This window comes from Tympanuchus pallidicinctus, unplaced genomic scaffold, assembly GCF_026119805.1.
Source record: "Tympanuchus pallidicinctus isolate F22 unplaced genomic scaffold, pur_lepc_1.0 scaffold4, whole genome shotgun sequence".
In the NCBI taxonomy this organism is placed as follows: Eukaryota; Metazoa; Chordata; class Aves; order Galliformes; family Phasianidae; genus Tympanuchus; species Tympanuchus pallidicinctus.
The window spans coordinates 1,917,824-1,935,013 of NW_026294758.1; the positions used below are offsets into that span (position 1 = coordinate 1,917,824).

A 17,190-nucleotide genomic window follows, 5' to 3' on the forward strand; every position below is an offset into this window, starting at 1 on the left:
GCCTGTAATACAGTGTGAAGTAGCATACGCTTCCTGTGGGCAACTGGTGAATCTTTTTAGTTCTTGTTTGATGTTCAGCCAGACAGTTCCACAAACAAGAGAAAAACACATGGCTTGGAAACCCCCTGAAAATGGAAAACCCATATAGTCTTGTAGTGTTTCATAAGCACAGGTGTAAAATGCAAAATAAGGTCCTAACCTCTTTTCCAAAGTGAGCTCATACTCTCTTCATAGAGATGGTGGATTGACACATACAGATTTTGGAGACCACTGATACTATTCATCTCTATTTAAAGTCCTAATCCATCCAGTTTGGATGTTAGCTTTATACATTGTCCTCAGGACACTAACAGAAACGCCAAGATTTTAGAATTGATGGTACTTATCATTTCTATATGGATTTTAACTTCATAAAAGTTATCTTTTTAAGTCAGTTATTCATTATAGCTGAGAAAAAAGTGCAGATCATATCAGGAATGAAAATGAGGGGCAATTGGTCTGTTTAATTCTGCTCAAATGTCTAAACTGAACTTTAATGGTACTCCCCTTTTAAGGGGCAGGGAGTATACAATTGAAAACTTCCACTTAATTGGTACTTCCAATGTGATACATGATTAATAAATAGCTGGAGTATTATTAAATGAGATGGAATCTAGTATTTTTCTAGCATGCTGATGGAAGGACCCTTATCTCAATTTTACAGGTATGGGAAGGAATTATTACATGCCGTATTAAGAATCATGGGAAGATTTGTCAGTACAGATATACAGATCCAAGAGGTAAATGAGAGAAGAGATTAGTCCCAGTTTTACTACCAGTTTGTAAATACAGCTTTTAAAATCTTTTTTTTTTTTTTCTTTTTTTTTCCACTTAAAGAAGTTCAGGTAATGTATTGCATAGTATTATTAAACTTAAACTCAAAAAAAAAAAGATACCTCCTCATCTGAGAAATAAGTGTACAAGTGGGCACCCACAGCTCTTCAGTCTGTGGGTGCAGTTATTAAGCATGGCATTAAAGTGCTGCTTTGTGCAGGATGGATGTTGTCCTGCTCTGTGTGGTTGCAGCATAGGAGGGTGGTTGCCTGCCTACATGCTGAACAGAAGGCCTGCACATGTGGGGTGCTCTCCTTTCTCTTTGGCCTCATGGCAGCCCAGATAATCTATGGACAATAGATTCTATGTGGGCTCCTGCTCGTCTGGAAAAACTGAGTGGATTGGTCTGGGGATTCCTGCTGAAGGGTGGAAGTCTGTGGCAGATGGATATAACCTCTCTTTAGTTTATTCACCACAGTAAGACTTCCAAATGTTAGTGCCTGTGACAAATGCATAACTATCACTGCTTGTTCCACTGTTTTCTTGTTTCTTCCAGTTCAAGTCTCCCTAGATTATTTCAAAAAATATTCCTTATCTTCTCTCTGAGCTGCTGCTCAGCTTTTGTGCTGTTCCTATATCACATAAATCTCTAAGTAGTATCTGCCCAGTATCTGTCATTGTAAGAAAGAAATTGTTCCCCTTTTTCAGTCATTGACAGATGCATCAGCAAATAACAGAGAATGGATGGTTAATGAAGAAAGCTATTCAGAGATCTAGCTCCTAAAATAAAATAAATAAATCTCTTGGTTAGAAAGTAGAAGCTTTTCATCTTTTATTCTTCAGGAAAAAATTTTTGCTTCCTGTGATGGCAAAAGCAGTAGTCAGCCTTCCAGTTGGCTTTCAGATTGTAACAGAGTCCCAATATTATCATTTCTGTTTCATTTTCCTCTTTGAAATCTATCATCTGTAGAGATGACCTACCTCATGATGCCCACAGGAAAGTTAATAAAAGGTTGCTGGACATCTGTCTCTTTTCTCATGTACATTCCTCCACACCATCTACGTACGTTTCTTTGCTGTCCTCTCTTGTCTTCTGCTCTTTAGATTGATGGGAGAAAACTTCTTGCTCTGTAACTGTAGAGGAGGCAGCACCCAAGAGGATTCTGCTACCCAACTAGTCCTAGACACTGTGTGGTACCACTAGTACTAATGAAGCTGGCTGCAATTTGAAGCATTTTTACAGAGATGATGGCAAACGGGCACATTCCTGGTGTGTAAGGATCTTTCCTGTCCAGCATAAATCAATATGCTTGCTCCCATCCACTCTTTTTATGTAATTCTGTGTAAAACACCTGTCAGATATACAGCTGTTTCCTCAAAGTGAAAATGCACTGACTAACCTCATGCATTTATTTATTCAGTTGCAGGTTTTCTATAATAATACACTAGAAGAGGATGAGAGAGAAACTGCTACTCTACTACTGGAGACTGCAAAAGCTGAAAACGTGGAAAGGAAAGAACTTCTAAGTAGAGTTGCTGATTGGCTAGATAAAAATATAGACGACTGACTGGGGAAAATAATTTCCAGTATATTTTAGAGTTTGATTCAGTAGCACACTGATATTTTAAGACGTAATTAAAGATAGAACAAATCTTTATGGTGTCTGAGATTATCTTCCCAACTGGAAATTCAGGCTAAACCAATTCAAAAAGAAAATTAAAAATTCTGATTTCATATCAGAAATAAGATATATGTAGGTTGTGCCAAAAGTAATTCCTCATATTTAGTACAATGGAAACTACAGTAAATACAAAGAGAACCTTAACACCATTTGATAGAGCAAATTCTCAGCTACCAAACATTATCTTTCAACCTTGTCACTACATTAGCTGTGCATTCTTCCCAGTGACAAAGAAAAGCAAGCATTCATAAAAATCTGTACTGGCAGAGAAGACCAAGCTATTTCACAGCTGCTATTATGGTGTCATTGCTAGGAAAAAGTTGCCCACACAGTCTGTCTTTCATCAGCCCAAATGGATGAAGTCAGAAGTGGGTGCAGTAGGACAATCCAGCCAAGACTGGCAATGTGCTCTGTGATCTTCAAACTGGTATGGGGTTGGCATTATTGTATTGTCTTCTTCCCTGGCTTCCCTCTGTAAGTTCAAGCCTTCAGCTTAGTTGGCACTGCAGTGTAGAGGTCAAAGTTTGATGGTTTGTGTGGGTTCCAGGAAATTCAGAAGGATCACGTTTTCCTACCCCACTAGACAGTTCACATCACTTTGCCTACTGAGGACTGCATATTGAACTTTCTCTTAGATTGCAAATTCACACTTCCCCACTCCATGGACTGCTGTTTTGACTCCAGCTTGTAGCAGTCACAGTACATCTTGTAAATGGTAATGATGCGATTCAGAAAACTGTCACCTTCAGCTTCATTTTGAGGCGTTCCAACATTACCACCATGATTTCCAAAGCATTGGAGCCAATGTTAAGCCTTGTTCACAGTTCCCTGGTCACAATCTGCTCATTGCGTGGATGAGCTGGCTGAAATGCTCTTCATTTTTTGTGGTGTGACAGTTCTGCATGGCCCATGTGGAACATGGCTTGTCTTTCACATCACTGTCAACACTGCTGGCATGTGCCATGCAGCACCTCTCTGTGCTGACATACACTGTTTGATCTCTGTAAGTGTTCAGCATCAGTGAATGTCAGTGGGTGCAATTTTTTCCTCACATTTTCCTGTGTATTCATTGACACACCCTTCATGTACACTCTCCTGTCAGACGCCATTCTGTCAGGCTGCCCCTCTGCTGCCATCTGTCACCGGGAGCAGCATGGAATGGGATAATGAAGCAAAGGGTCAGCCTCTACTGCCATGCCACCAACATCTCTGACATTGTGGGCCAACATAATAAAACAAGAGGTGTTATTTTCAGAGCAGTCCTCATGCATTTTCATATTACATCTAAATTTACTTCCTACTGAATAAGTGGTCCACAGGGATATGTTGCTAATAATAACCTAATGCACAGATGCAGTCAGTCCTAAATTCTTTTTTGTGTTTTTCCCTGAATCTCTGAAGAAAGGGTGTGGTTCAAGTTTTTGGCAAAAGCCATGATAAAGTGGGAAAAGTTTTATATTGTTTTGCTTATGATCTACACTGCGGCCTTGGGCAGGTCATGTAATCTGTAACTCCATTTCTACAATTGTAAAGTGGATAGGGGATAATAAATACAGTGAAACATAAGCTTGTGAATGAATTCAGATCTGTGGAGAGGGATGAACTAAAGAAATATCAAATTTTAATTACAATAAAAAATGCTTCATTATTCAAACTTTATTTTTCCTTCTGTAAAGGCTTGTACTTAGTAGGTCTAGATTTACATTTATGTTTTATTAGGAATGTGCTTTTGAAGAGACCCTCTTGGCTGTCTCTATTACCATGCATTAATCCCCAGGACAGTCTTGGAGGATCTGTGAACTGGATTATTTTTAAAGGAATTAAACCAGGAGATTATGAGCTCTTGGGATTCTGCTAATAGACTCGATAATCTGGTGGTCATTTTGCCCATGCCACTAAAGTGCAACTAGCCTAACTAAACTCAGAAACATCACCAAGCATTTCCATTCTTACTGCAAAAATCTGCCAGCTAATATAGACACGTTTAATCATCTTGCTTACACAGTGCTTTGGGAGGGGATGGACAGACAAAATTTAGGCCTCCAGAGAATCAGGATCAGCAAAATATATTTGCTTTTTTTTTTGTTTTTTTTTTTTTTGGTTTAATATGGGGTCCTCAGTTCATGCAATTTATTTATTTGTATGGTAATAATATCATGACAAAGCTCTCTGTACTGCTGCTAGCTGCTCTGGTTAACATAGAAAACAGGGTTGTGTGGGAATGTAAGAGACCCAGTATTTCAATACCATACTGAGGAGAAAGGAATGAAAAAACAGCCTTGCTACCACAAAGAGATTTCCTCTGTTTACAGGCTAACTACATGCAAGGTAAACACTGCCATATTAGCTCCAGTGAATCATCTGTTCTCTCCACTGGTGCAAAAAAACCCCACAACCTGTAGGTACTGTAAGGATACTTGAGGATCCCTGGGAGAATTAACTGGTACAGCCAGGTTTGTGCTGAAACCTTTTTCCCTCTTAAACAAGCTGAGTGCAGTCTTGAGGGTTTTTGTCAAGCTGATTCAGACAGCAGAGCGAGGCTACAATGAGCTAGAGGAGTTTTACCTGTGTTTCCCTCTAGTCGATCAACAGCTTTGCATGATTAGTCAGCAAAGGGGCTACACAAAACATGAGAAAGTTGTTGCTGCAGGATTAATGGACTAAAGCTTCTATTAAAAAAAAATGTTATCCTGTAAAGCTTTTATGCTCAAAGCTTTTCTTTTCAACCAGGAGTAAACTCATCCTTTCTAACCATTCTTCCATTGCCTTAATATTCTTCTTGGGTCTTTTTCTTCTTTCTACTGAACAGAAATATAAATTTAAAAAGCTGATGTGTAAAGAAGGATTAAATAATTTTAAATAATTATACACAAAGAGTGGTCAATGGCTGGACATCACTGACAAGTGGTGTCTTCCAGAGGTCAGTACTGGGACCAGTGCTCCTCAGAATCTTCATCAATGACACTGACAACAGGATTCAGTATTGTCATGGTTTTGTCATTGTTGGTTTTCAGTATTCCACATCATAACATCATGTGGGGCACTGGGAGTCTAACTGTTAATGCTGTTAAAGTTATGGGTACCTGTCCAGAAAAGAAGAACTACATTCCCCAGGGGACTCTGTGGCCACAGAGAGGGGATAGAACTCCTGGCAAGGTCACCTCATGGGCTCTTTTTCGTCTGCTCTTCTTCTGTCAGCTCTCCTCTCGTCATGAAGTTCTCTGGGGGAAAGACCTGAGAGAATACAGTGGGCTGAACTTGTATAGCTGTCATATGCCTACCTTGATACAGTCTCACTGCCTCTGCTCAACGGGACTGGGGAAGAAAACGAAGTGACAGATCTCACAGGTTGTGACAAAGGCAGGGATACAACAGATAGTTACAGTCACGAGCAAAACAGGAAGATGAGTATAATTCACTGCCAACTAAAACCGGAGGAAAAGGCAGAGAACCTATACCATAAACTATAACTGAAGCAACCCCCTGTCCCCTCCCAGGCTGAACTCCTCCTCAGACAGGACGGGGCCTTGGGGAACAGAGGCTGAGGTCAGTCTGTGCAGGTTTCCTTCCACTGCACCTTCCTCACGCTCCCTTGGTGCGTCACACCAGCCTTTCACAACCTCTTCTTGATGACACTTAATTGTCTCCTGGGCCTTTATACGCATCCTTTCTGTCATGTGTTCTACCTCCTCAGTGACTGTTGCTAATTCGGGCCTTCAGAAAAGAGAAAAGAGACAGAAATCCCTGCCGAGGGGTGTGGGTGGTACAGCTGGAGAGAAGAAACAACGTTTTCCAGTCATAAAAATGAGCCCGCGGTGATCTTCCCCCCCCTTTTCCACCGAACACCATCACCTGCCTTACATTTTAACAACAGAACCACGAAGCGCCAAGGAAACTATTTATCAATGGATTAGGTCCTCACAGGCTCATTTTTAAGACAGAGAAATTTGATTTCTTCTTCTCAGCTGCCCCTTTTGTGTTAGCTGCAGGATGCAGATGTGAGCCGGTGCATGAGGAGTACTGCCCCAAGAAGGATCCAGCCTAATCTGCCGCTGCTCTCCAAAAAAATTGCCAGCAGATATGTGTTTCCAATTGGTTGCAACTCTTTTATGTACTTACTGGAATTCAGTGGCGGAGGAAATTTGCGCTAGGGGAAGCTCACTGAAATTATTAGTTCAATATGCCTGCAGAATGAACATCAGTCTGGAGATGCTTGAATAATGCTCCTGTATTTTGAGAGATGAAACAGAAATGTGGACTTATGTCAGGCATGAAGTTTATACTGCAGATCTCACTGAAGCATAGAAAGAAGCTGCACAGGTTTTAAAAGAAATAGAGACTTTTTTTTTTTTTTTTTTTTTTTTTAGATTTGTGGCCAAAACAGTGCTGGCAATATGATGATGCTTCATTTGCTGCTAAGCAGTTCTAGCTCACAGTCACAAACTTCTCTGTTTATCATGCTTCCATACCAGCAAGGAGGCTGGTAGAGCACCAGAGGCTGGGAAGGAACACAATTGGCCCTGGATAACCAAAGATATGTCCCCTACCATATAGGTTGTGCTCAGCAATAAAAGCCTTGGGGCAAAGGAGGAAATCGGTTGTTCAGAGCGATACCATGTAATGAGCCCTGTTTTCCTGGAAGTACCTGGACATTTGCCTTCTGATGGGAAAAAGTGAATAAATTCCTTGTTTTACTTTGCTTGCACGCATGGCTTTTGGTTTGCCTAGTAACCTGTTTTTATCTCAACTCATGACTTTTCTCACTTTTGCCTTACAGATTCTGTCCCCATCCTACTATGAACAGAGTGAGTGAGTGGCTGTATGGTGCTGAGCTGCCAGCCACAGCTAAAACAAAACAGTAAGCTTTGAAGTAGATGCCTGTGTATGCTGTCGCTGATATAGCCCTGACCATCTTGCACTGGTCACGGGTCCTCAGTGAAATGAGCTGAGCAAGTGACAGCATTTAGAGAAGATCTTGTAACACATAAGATTAGTGTCATCCACTAGGTGCAGGAAACGGCTGGAGGGCCATGCTCAGCAGGTGGTGGTCAATGGAGTGAAGTCTAGCTGGAGACCTGTTTCAAGTGGTGTCCCCCAGAGGTCGGTACTGGGGTCCAAACTGTTTAATATCTTCATTGACGACTTAGATGAAGGGATTGAGTGCACCCTGAGTAAGTTTGCAGATGACACCAAGCTGGGAGGTGGTGTGGATCTGCCTGAGGGCAGGGAGGCCCTGCAGATGGATCTGATAAGCTGGATCGCTGGGCTGAGATGAATGGGATGAGGTTTAACAAGGCCAAGTGTCGGGTTCTGCACTTTGGCTACAACAACCCCATGCAGTGTTACAGGCTTGGGGATGAGTGGTTGGACGACTGTAAAGAGGAAATGGATCTGGGGGTGTTGGTTGATGCTCGGCTGAACATGAGCCAGCAGTGTGCCCAGGTGGCCAAGAAAGCCAATGGCATCCTGGCCTGCATTAGGAATGGTGTGGTGAGCAGGAGCAGGGAGGTGATCATCCCCTGTTCTCAGCACTGGTGAGGCCGCACCTCGAGTGCTGTGTCCAGTTTTGGGATCCTCACTGCAAGAAAGACATTGAGGCCCTGGAACGTGTTCAAAGGAGGGCAACAAAATGGTGAGGGGTCTGGAGCACAAGTCTTATGAGGAGTGGCTGAGGGAGCTGGGAATGTTCAGTGTGGAGAAGAGGAGGCGCAGGGGACACTTCACTGCACTGTACAACTGCATGAAGGGAGGCTGTGGTGTAAAAGGGTCTGGTCACTTCTCCCAGGCAAATAGTAGGACCCGAGGAAATGGCCAGAAGTTGTACCAGAGGAGGTTTAGGTTGGATATTAGGAGAAACTTTTTCTCTCAGAGGGTGGTCAGGCACTGCAATGGCTGCCCAGGGAGGTGGTGGAGTCACCATCCCTGGCAGTGTTCAAGAAGTGCCTGGATGAGGAGCTACGAGATGTGGGTTAGTGCTTGTGCTACTGATAGGAATGGGAGGGGGGTTGGACTGGATGATCTTGCAGGTCGTTTCCAACCTTGTGATTCTGAGATACAAAGAACAAATATGTTGCAAAGCAAACAACTGGGTACTGGATAATGGCCAGGAAGCTTATCAGAAGATGCATATATCCTGATGTTTCTAACATTGTCTACTTTTCTTCTCTAACTTTCTCTCCTAATATTCCTTTCCTCCAATTTCTATCTTCTTCCTATCTTTGTTTTTCTCCCTTTCTCTTTCTCTCCTTCTTCCTTTCCTTCTTTCTCTCTTTCTCTCACCATTGGGAGATTTTCCACCAGCATTAATCTTTTAAAATATCACCAACAGTTTGAATTTATGTACATAACATCTTGGCCTGACACACAGTATAAACTATTCTGACTAGATTTCAGGCTGATAGTTAATAGTTAAAACAGGAATCATATTTAATTCATAAAGTTCAGCAAAAGTTCAGGAATTGGTACATAAGTATTAATAAAGGCAAAGAGGCCAAATTGAAGAAAAAGAGATATTAACCATCAGGTCATTTAATAATGGTTTTGTTTTTTTGTGTGTGTTTTTTTGTTGTTGGTTGTTGTTTTTTTTTTTTTGGTTGGGGGTCATTAATACCTTTTTCCTGCATTATATAAGGTATAGAAAAATCTGAATACTGGAAAATGTGTAGGAAAATAAAACAAGTTAGAGTTCTTTGTTTGTTTCTTGCTGTTATAGGAATACCTTGGAGAGTTTATCTTTTCTCCCTGAGGGATTTCTATTTTATTTTTCATGATAAGGAAAACAGCGTGTAAACAAAACAAATTTATGTTAGCAGACTTTAAATCACCTAGCTAAGATCTGTTGCTAGAATGTTACACAAAATTTTGGTTTTAACAGTATTTGGAGTGAAAGAAAATAAAACAGTAAATAAATAATAACTTCACTTGCCCTTAGACTGGTTTGTGAAATGATCAGAGAAAGGATGGATATAGCTGATGTAGTTAAAAAGACGTTCTGAACTATTTGCCTAAGCAGAACAGGAGAGTTTATGGGACTTGACAGCTTGTATGCTCTTCAGGGTTTCACTGTGTTATAGGAAGAGTAATGGTAATCAGCAAAGCATGTACCACGCTGAGAGTTGGCATCTGGAGGGAACAGGTGGAGCCTCAATTGTCTCCCCTGGTGAAACAAACAATACTGAAAGATAGCAAGCTGAACTGGGAGGCTGTGATGTCAGTGTAGCTATTAGGCAACATATTTATTTGCTGACTTTTGCCTGTTGGAGATGACAATCAAAAGCCCAAATATTTTGTCTAAATGGTAAGTGGTACAAAATAACACTTCACTTCTTCTTTGCTCTAGAAAAATCTTAATTTTTGTAAAATGCCATAGTAGCTACAATCTTTGTCATTTACTTATCCTTTTTTTTAAAAAAAAAAAAAAAAAAAGCTTATTCTTTTACTCACATATAACTACTAATGGAAGGTAATGCAAGAGGACTCTTGTCCTGATTGGCTTATAGGTTGTCCATTTCCACTTTTTTTGACAAGTACTGTTTCAAAGATAGTTACCTGGCACGGTCTTCAACCTGCTTCTCTGGGGAGAGTTATTTTGATTATTTGTCTTCTGTTTCAGTCACTGTGGGACTAACGTCATACTCTCACAATCAGAGGAACTGTACATTAAGAAACCCACGCTGTGCCAGCCTCTTTCTCTGGTAAGTACAACATAAAATTCTTAGTATCCCCATTTCTCTTTCACTCTCTGCTCTGATCTGAACGTATCCCCTTCAGAACTCTAGATGTTTGGAAGGTGATTCCAGCAGATCTATCCTGCCTATGCAGGACAATCAGATGATCGTCTCTTAGAGTTCAGCTACAGGATTCCTCACTTCAAGGGAGGCAGAAAGACTCTTGGATTGAAAGGGAAAACTCACGAGGATTTGACTTATTTTATTGGGAAAGGGTGAGATGTGCTCTGGACTCTGCTCACAGGATGGACCATTACTCTCTCACCACACTTATGAGCTTTTCAGGAAGCTTGCTGATCTGGAAGAGATGAGGCCTATTTCTTTATCTTGTCTGTGTTTTCTTGCTCAACCAAAGGCCATCTTCTGAGCATAGAACATCTTCTGAACACATACGGGGCTATAAGAGAAGGCAGGCACCAGTTAATAAGTGGCATTTCCACATCTTGATAGAACAGTCCATAATTAATTCTGAGGAATATGAATCTATTCACATTCTTAATTAAGCTGTCACCAGATTTTCTACAGAGGTTTCAACATGCATGTGTGAATGTACAACATCTGTGCAGAACTACATTGTGAGAAAGATGTGACAACTGAAATGTTTTGGTCTAATCCAGGAGTGAACATATGTAGCTTGAAAACAATGTGCAATCACTCTGGCAAACTCTGCAGGGGTATGTACAAGCTTAAGCTGTTGAGATCAAGCAGCCTGGAGTGTCTGAACGACGGTCACCACATTTTACTAGCTGAAATATTTGGACAGTGTGAGGATCATAAATAGGAATATTGAATTCTTGAAAGAGCAATACAGGAAAATATTTCTCTTATGAAAATCCTAAACAGACCCAGTTCCTTCCAAATCCCAACATCTTCTGAAACTATTCCCTGAATAAAAACATCTGTCACTTGGATAAGACCAAGTCTCTTTTAATATAATGCAGACTCTGATTTTCCTCTTCCCCTAATTTGCTTTTAAAAGCTTTGCTTTTAGCTGTGCCAAGGGTCTATGCTACAATTGCTGTGCCTTAGCCATATGCTTCAGTCACAGCAGTGCTTTGAAATATGGATGGTCACTTTCAGGAAGATTTAGCTACATTTAAAAGGTGTAGAGGAGTAGAGATTCTGTGGGAGGAAGAGTGCAGCTGATGTCTGTCCTCTAAAGACATATTAATATGAAATATTAATGGTAATTACTAGTTTTTAATGCATTGCCCCTGGATTATCTTTACAGCTAGACGCAGCAGATCAAAAGCTCACTTATATTAGATGGATAAACACTGTATCAGGTAAAACCATCCTTTCCTTTTGATAATTAAACTGTGCAGACTTTAAAGTGGATGTCTCATGGTTTCCCTCTTCTCCTCATCCCCTTCTGGACATGATCTGGAAGAAAAATCAGTCTACAAGTATATGAATCTTACAGAGTTTCCTAGTCCCACTCTACTTCATCTTTTAATATCTTTCCTGGAGGTTAAATTTTAAAACTTCTCATTTATAACATATACAGTGACAGAAATGTACTACACTTTCTACGCAGAACATTTTCACTGAGGAGATACAAGAGTATTTGAAATATGTTGTTTGGCTTTTTCCTTTTCTGTCAAGATTTTACATATGCTTCTGATACTGGATGTTTGGCTGCAGATAACTGCCAGGACTGCTTCCAAAGAGGTCAAATATTTATGACACAAAAGGACACTGTGAATTCTGTGTGCTTACATTGGTATGTGCTGATGGCTATACTTCTCCTGATCCCTGCACACTGTAATTTAACAGGCAAAGATGATGTTCATACATACTGATAAGGCGTTGATGGATGACTGGACATAAGAGGAGATGTAGGAAGCAAATCTGTATCGGGAGTCCAAGCTGAGTGCATTTGGAAAGCAGTATTAACCTCCAGTGAATATTCTTTTTTGTTTTATTCGTGGATCTCTAGCAAAAAATAACAGAGAAGCAGGTTCCCCCAGATAGAAAATGATGACCCCCCATTAATGGCTTCACTTGTCTAATCCTAAAAAGATGTCTCAGTCACAGGGCTAAGCCTTGTTCCAGAGCATCCTCTTGTGAAGTGTCATTCTTCCCATCACTGAAGAAGAGAAAGGGAAACCCTCCCTGGAACTAAGGGCTGGTGCTTTGCTTATTAAAAAAAATTAAAAAAACTTCCCTCCTGCAACTACAGTGTCACTTCCTTCTCAGTGCTAACCTTGCTTTAGTTGCAGAGAGGAACTAAATGCCTAAACTCTTCTCTTGCTTCTCTCAGAGATGGACTGGCCCTTCAGCAATGGTGAGATAAAGCTCTTCTCTGAGACAGAGCTTGGGCAACAATCTTAATGCAAAAGGTAACCAGGCAGAGATTACTGCAGTACTTTTCAGAGACAGTGGGAGTGACTGGTTAACATCTAAGGAAGGCTTTCAAGAACACAAAAACGAAGCTGATGCCGTTTGGCATTAATGTTAAAGGCACTGGAGCTGCTTATGTTGTATTACATTTTAAGTGAGAGTCTTCACAAATGGAGTAAAAAGAAGTAGTTATCATCTATCCTGAACAGCTGCCACCACTATTTCTTTGCAAGAGAGAGGAGCTGGCTGGTGCTTGGAAAAAAGATTCACAGAACCCACAGTCCTCATGAGTGCTTTGATAGCAGAGCGAGGCACTTTATTTCATCTACAAACTGCACATTGTATTTCTGAGCAACATCTCCCACAAAGCTAAGGGCTGAGAATAAAGGCCAAGAAGTTTTCTTCTAGAAATTTGCTGTAAGCTGAAAACCACCTGTTTTCCTGCGCTGTAACCTGCCGGCCTGCTCACTTTGGGAGCCTAACAGGAGGAACTGCTGCTAGCACAACAGTGTCACCTGCTGGCAAGCGAAGTGGCAACTCATGCGTCTGCTGTCTTCCCTGAACGCCACAGACTGCTCATTTGCTTCACGTGAGATTAATGCTCTTCACGGTTACGTGAATGATTAAAAACAAAGCAGCTTGGGTGCTTCAGCCTTTGTTTTTTTGTATGAGGCTTTTGTTATGCATTTGATATTGGCGAAGAACACACGAAAGTCTACTGTGGGTATCATTGCCCTCAAAAACTTCACTTACAGGCCAGTCAATCTCACACTTCTGTGCATCTAACACACGTGTATTTCACACAGGTGACATGAATGACCATGTGGAAGAAAATGAAGAGAAAAGCAGCACTGCCCAGAAAACATCTGCAGAAGAATCTGTCTGTCCTGCTGCAGACAGAATGACAGCAGAACAACTGGTACGACTTCTCCAGTACTGTTTCATTGCCAAATTCCTTACCATATGCCTTCAATTTGTTCAATAATTATAAAAGCTAAAAGCTAGAGTCAATAGGAAAATACCATTAAAACAACTGTAAAATAGTTGAGTTTGCAAGGCAGTAATTTAGAGCGCTAAGCACTTGCAAGCTCTAATGAAATTGAGAGGAAATAAAGAAGTATTCTTAGATCTATCTTCATAGAGTCTATCTAGTCTTAGAGGCTATCTCCACAGTGTTTTATATTTCCAACTTGAAATTGCATTACTTATGATCACAGACAGCAATGATGCTGACGTATATTTTCTGCACCAAAAGTCTACCCCAACTCCAAAGGAGAAATGGTTGAATATTATAGGAGACAGCCCAATACATTTTTATGAGAATTCAACAGAAAATACACAGCATCAGTGACACCTTTCTCTTGCTTCTCAGAAGCTGTGTGTCTCTATTAAAGATGTTTAGTTTAGCTTCTTCAATTTTATCCATGCTTTTCTCTTAGACCTCACTTGCCTAGTGCTCCCTTCCTGCACTAGCTGGTCCTCCAAATATTTCCCTTGCCCTCAGCCTGCTAAGACAAAGCATGCCTATATGAACCTCAGGGAAGAGTGAAGATAAGGGCTAATCTAGTCAATATGTTTATAATTATACATATTTTTTAATATTATGGATAAACTGAAGAAAAAAGTACAAGATTTCTGTCTCCCCAAGACAACTTTCAAACCATGCCACTGTATGAGAATAAGAATCTATACCCAGAATCCTATTAGGTTCCACATTCTATCAAGGCAATAGTCAGTTAACAGCTACACAAACAAATAGTTCTAAAACCATGATCTTAGTTTTATGTAGAGCTTTGCCTTATCTTCCTACCTGTGTTAAGTTAGCAAAGATACTAATTTTAATGCCATTTGGAAGCCAGTGAAGGCATTTGGTGGCTAATAAGTGCTCTCTCTAGTTACAAAAATTATAACCTTGCTCTTCTTTCTTTTTTTGTTTTTCTTTTTTTTTTTCTTTTTTGTTTGTTTGTTTTTAGCAAAAAGTTAAGAAGGAACTAAAACACTTAATTTTTCAAAATCCAGGACCTCAGGTAGCTAACTTCAATCCTGAAACTAGAAAGCAGAGAAAAAAAGCACACAACTCACAGACGAAACAAGACTGTTTTAATAAACCCAAGTAAGATGTATTAATTTATTACAAATTTTGCTTTTAAAAATGGTTTTCATGCTGTTTACTGAGTATAAATGGAGGGAATAAGAGCATTAATATTTTTCAGAGATTTCTTATTACATATGAAAGATACATAGGGAAAATAAACTTTTTCTGTGCGACTCAGATTTTAACTTTTTCAGCACACACAATGCCTGTTTCAATTAGGATCTAACACTTATTTTGACTGAGCTGCAAGTGTTGAAAAGGAAATATTTGTTCTTGGACAGATGGTCTCCACATTTGCTGGGTTTAGGCTTTAAAAATGTCAAAGCACTTTCCAAGAATCACTGTTTCTTTGCTTTTGTAGAACTCTGAGTAAGTATGACAGTCACGGCCGGCTGCTTGGGAGTAACGCTGATTTGTGTGACTGCCTGGACGAGAACTGCCTGGGTTGCTTCTACCCTTGCCCCAAATGCAACTCAAATAAGTGTGGGCCAGAATGTCGCTGCAATAGGAAGTGGGTTTATGATACAATTGAGCTTGAAGATGGGAATGTGATCAATGCTTTCCCATTTCCTACCGATCCCTGATTTTGTTCCGATAGGTTTGTACCTCAGTGAAGCTCTCCCTTCTTCATTTTTTATCATAATGGATCTCAGCTTTACAAATTATGAAATGTCTGTCAATGTTGCTTGCACTTCTTTATTGACGTCTCGTCAGCACGCTTAAACATTTCATATTAAGTAAAATTGTACCGGGGCTCTCAGCTCTGACTCAGGCACATTTTGCAGTGGAGGGGTGATGTCACTGCACAGGAGGCTTCCTGAAGCAGGGTAGAGCAAAGAGCAAATCCCCTCCCTGTCTACCTCCGCTGCCCAAGTGCCTGTAGAAGTGTTGATGTCATAGGTGACTCCCCTCTGTGGGCAACTGAGGGCCCAATTTGACGGCCAAACCTCGCACACAAGGAAGTCCACTCCCTCACTGGGGCCCAGCCTAGTGAAGATATCATCTGTTAGCCTCTTGCCTAAAAACTGATTAAATTTATCTTCCTGTTTTTTTTCCTCCTGCCTGGTGTTTTTGCCTAAAGTTTTCGTGAAGGTAAAGATGTTTTTTCCTCCACTAACTTCCTATATGGTTGGGGGTCCTTTTGATTTGATATCCTTTCGATTCCAAAGACTCTACTGAGTATGTTCTGCTAGGTACAAACTTGAAAACTCAGATAATTAGATAGCTAAGTGCAAAACCTTGTTATTTGTCTTCATTTCACTCTACCAGACTTTAAGCTAGTCAGTCAGATGCTGAAGCACTACTGAACAATTTGTCTATAGTTTAAGTGAAGAAGTTTTCACTGCTAAAAAAGGATTTAAAAAATACAAAATAAATAATCCCCCTAAAATCAGCAGGTCTCCTTGCATCTATACAGCTCAAACTGGCCCCCCAAAAGCCAAGCCATTCAATGCTGAGACTTTTAGGATATGACAGTGACGTGAAAGAACGTCTAAGGCTTTACCAAATGAGTCAGGAGAAGGGAGTTTTGAAGAAGGCAGACCAAGTCTATCTGAAATCAAATGTCAAAATCACCACAGCATGCTGGGACACCTGGATGTTTGGGCTGTGCAGGTGACCACCTAGACGACTGGTCCCACGTGAGCCTGTTTCTGTACTGAGAAAATGGCAAAATGATGCTGATTTTTCTTTCATCCACTGTTTGCAAATCCCTCTTTTAAATCAAAACCAACATTTGTTTATAAAATGCCTTTTATTTATGGACTCCGTAAGTGTCAACCTGCAATTATATATGTATACTAGTATCTCTGAAATGGACACTAGCAATACAATAGATTTTTATCACTGTAGACCAACAGGCAGAAAATGAAGATTATTTGTCCCAAATATTGCAATGAAGCATTACAAGATTCCCATCCACATGAAAACCTGACAGTATGTTCAGCACCACTCAATCCTATTGCATCAGTTAAAGAAAAATGACTCTTGCACCAGTACTGAACTTACTTCAGTACACGCCAGCATTTGTTGAGATAAGAATGCCACAATTCGCCAGCTTCTGAACTATGCAAGCACAGAAAACAGTTAAAAACAAAAAACAAACACCAAACCAGCTTTGAACTCTTTTCCAGATAATTTTCTCTGGGCTTTTAATATCTCCCATAAAGGCACAACAGAACTCTATATGCATCAAAAGGAGAACAGCATACAGATTTGATTAACTTCTGTGGGAAAAGCATTAGAGCCTGGCTGAAGAAATACAGACTGATAATTCCTCACCTGATAAATATTTGTACCAGCACCATTGCAGTCCCTACAGCTCCACGCTTCTTGCTTAGTACCGCCTGCTGTAGCTTCTCCTTCAACACGTTACTCATAACCCTAAGACTTTAAGATAAATTACTCGGGAAACATACGTTACAGTCATCAGACCAAAAGCCCACAGGCGCAGGCTGCGCAACCTCGATTTCTTCCCTTCGCGTGACCAGATGCAAGCATTTAAGCGCAAGCATTAAAAAACCAGCATGAC

At 40.5% G+C, this 17,190-nt stretch overlaps 2 protein-coding genes across 2 annotated transcripts in view; both read left to right on the top strand.

The window, feature by feature from the left end:
• LVRN (laeverin) overlaps nt 1-4,061 on the top strand; it is a 35,583-nt gene extending 31,522 nt beyond the window's left edge. The window contains exons 19-20 of the mRNA XM_052701362.1: nt 704-779; nt 2,235-4,061. Of these exons, the coding sequence (XP_052557322.1) occupies nt 704-779; nt 2,235-2,381 (223 nt within the window). The 3' untranslated portion in view covers nt 2,382-4,061. The remainder of the gene's footprint in view (nt 1-703; nt 780-2,234) is intronic.
• A 9,315-nt stretch (nt 4,062-13,376) lies between these two features.
• ARL14EPL (ADP ribosylation factor like GTPase 14 effector protein like) lies at nt 13,377-15,244 on the top strand. The gene is made up of 3 exons (XM_052701316.1): nt 13,377-13,484; nt 14,539-14,678; nt 15,022-15,244. Exons 1-3 carry the CDS (start codon nt 13,377-13,379, stop codon nt 15,242-15,244), a joined length of 471 nt encoding a protein of 156 aa, XP_052557276.1.
• The last annotated feature ends 1,946 nt before the right edge of the window (nt 15,245-17,190 follow it).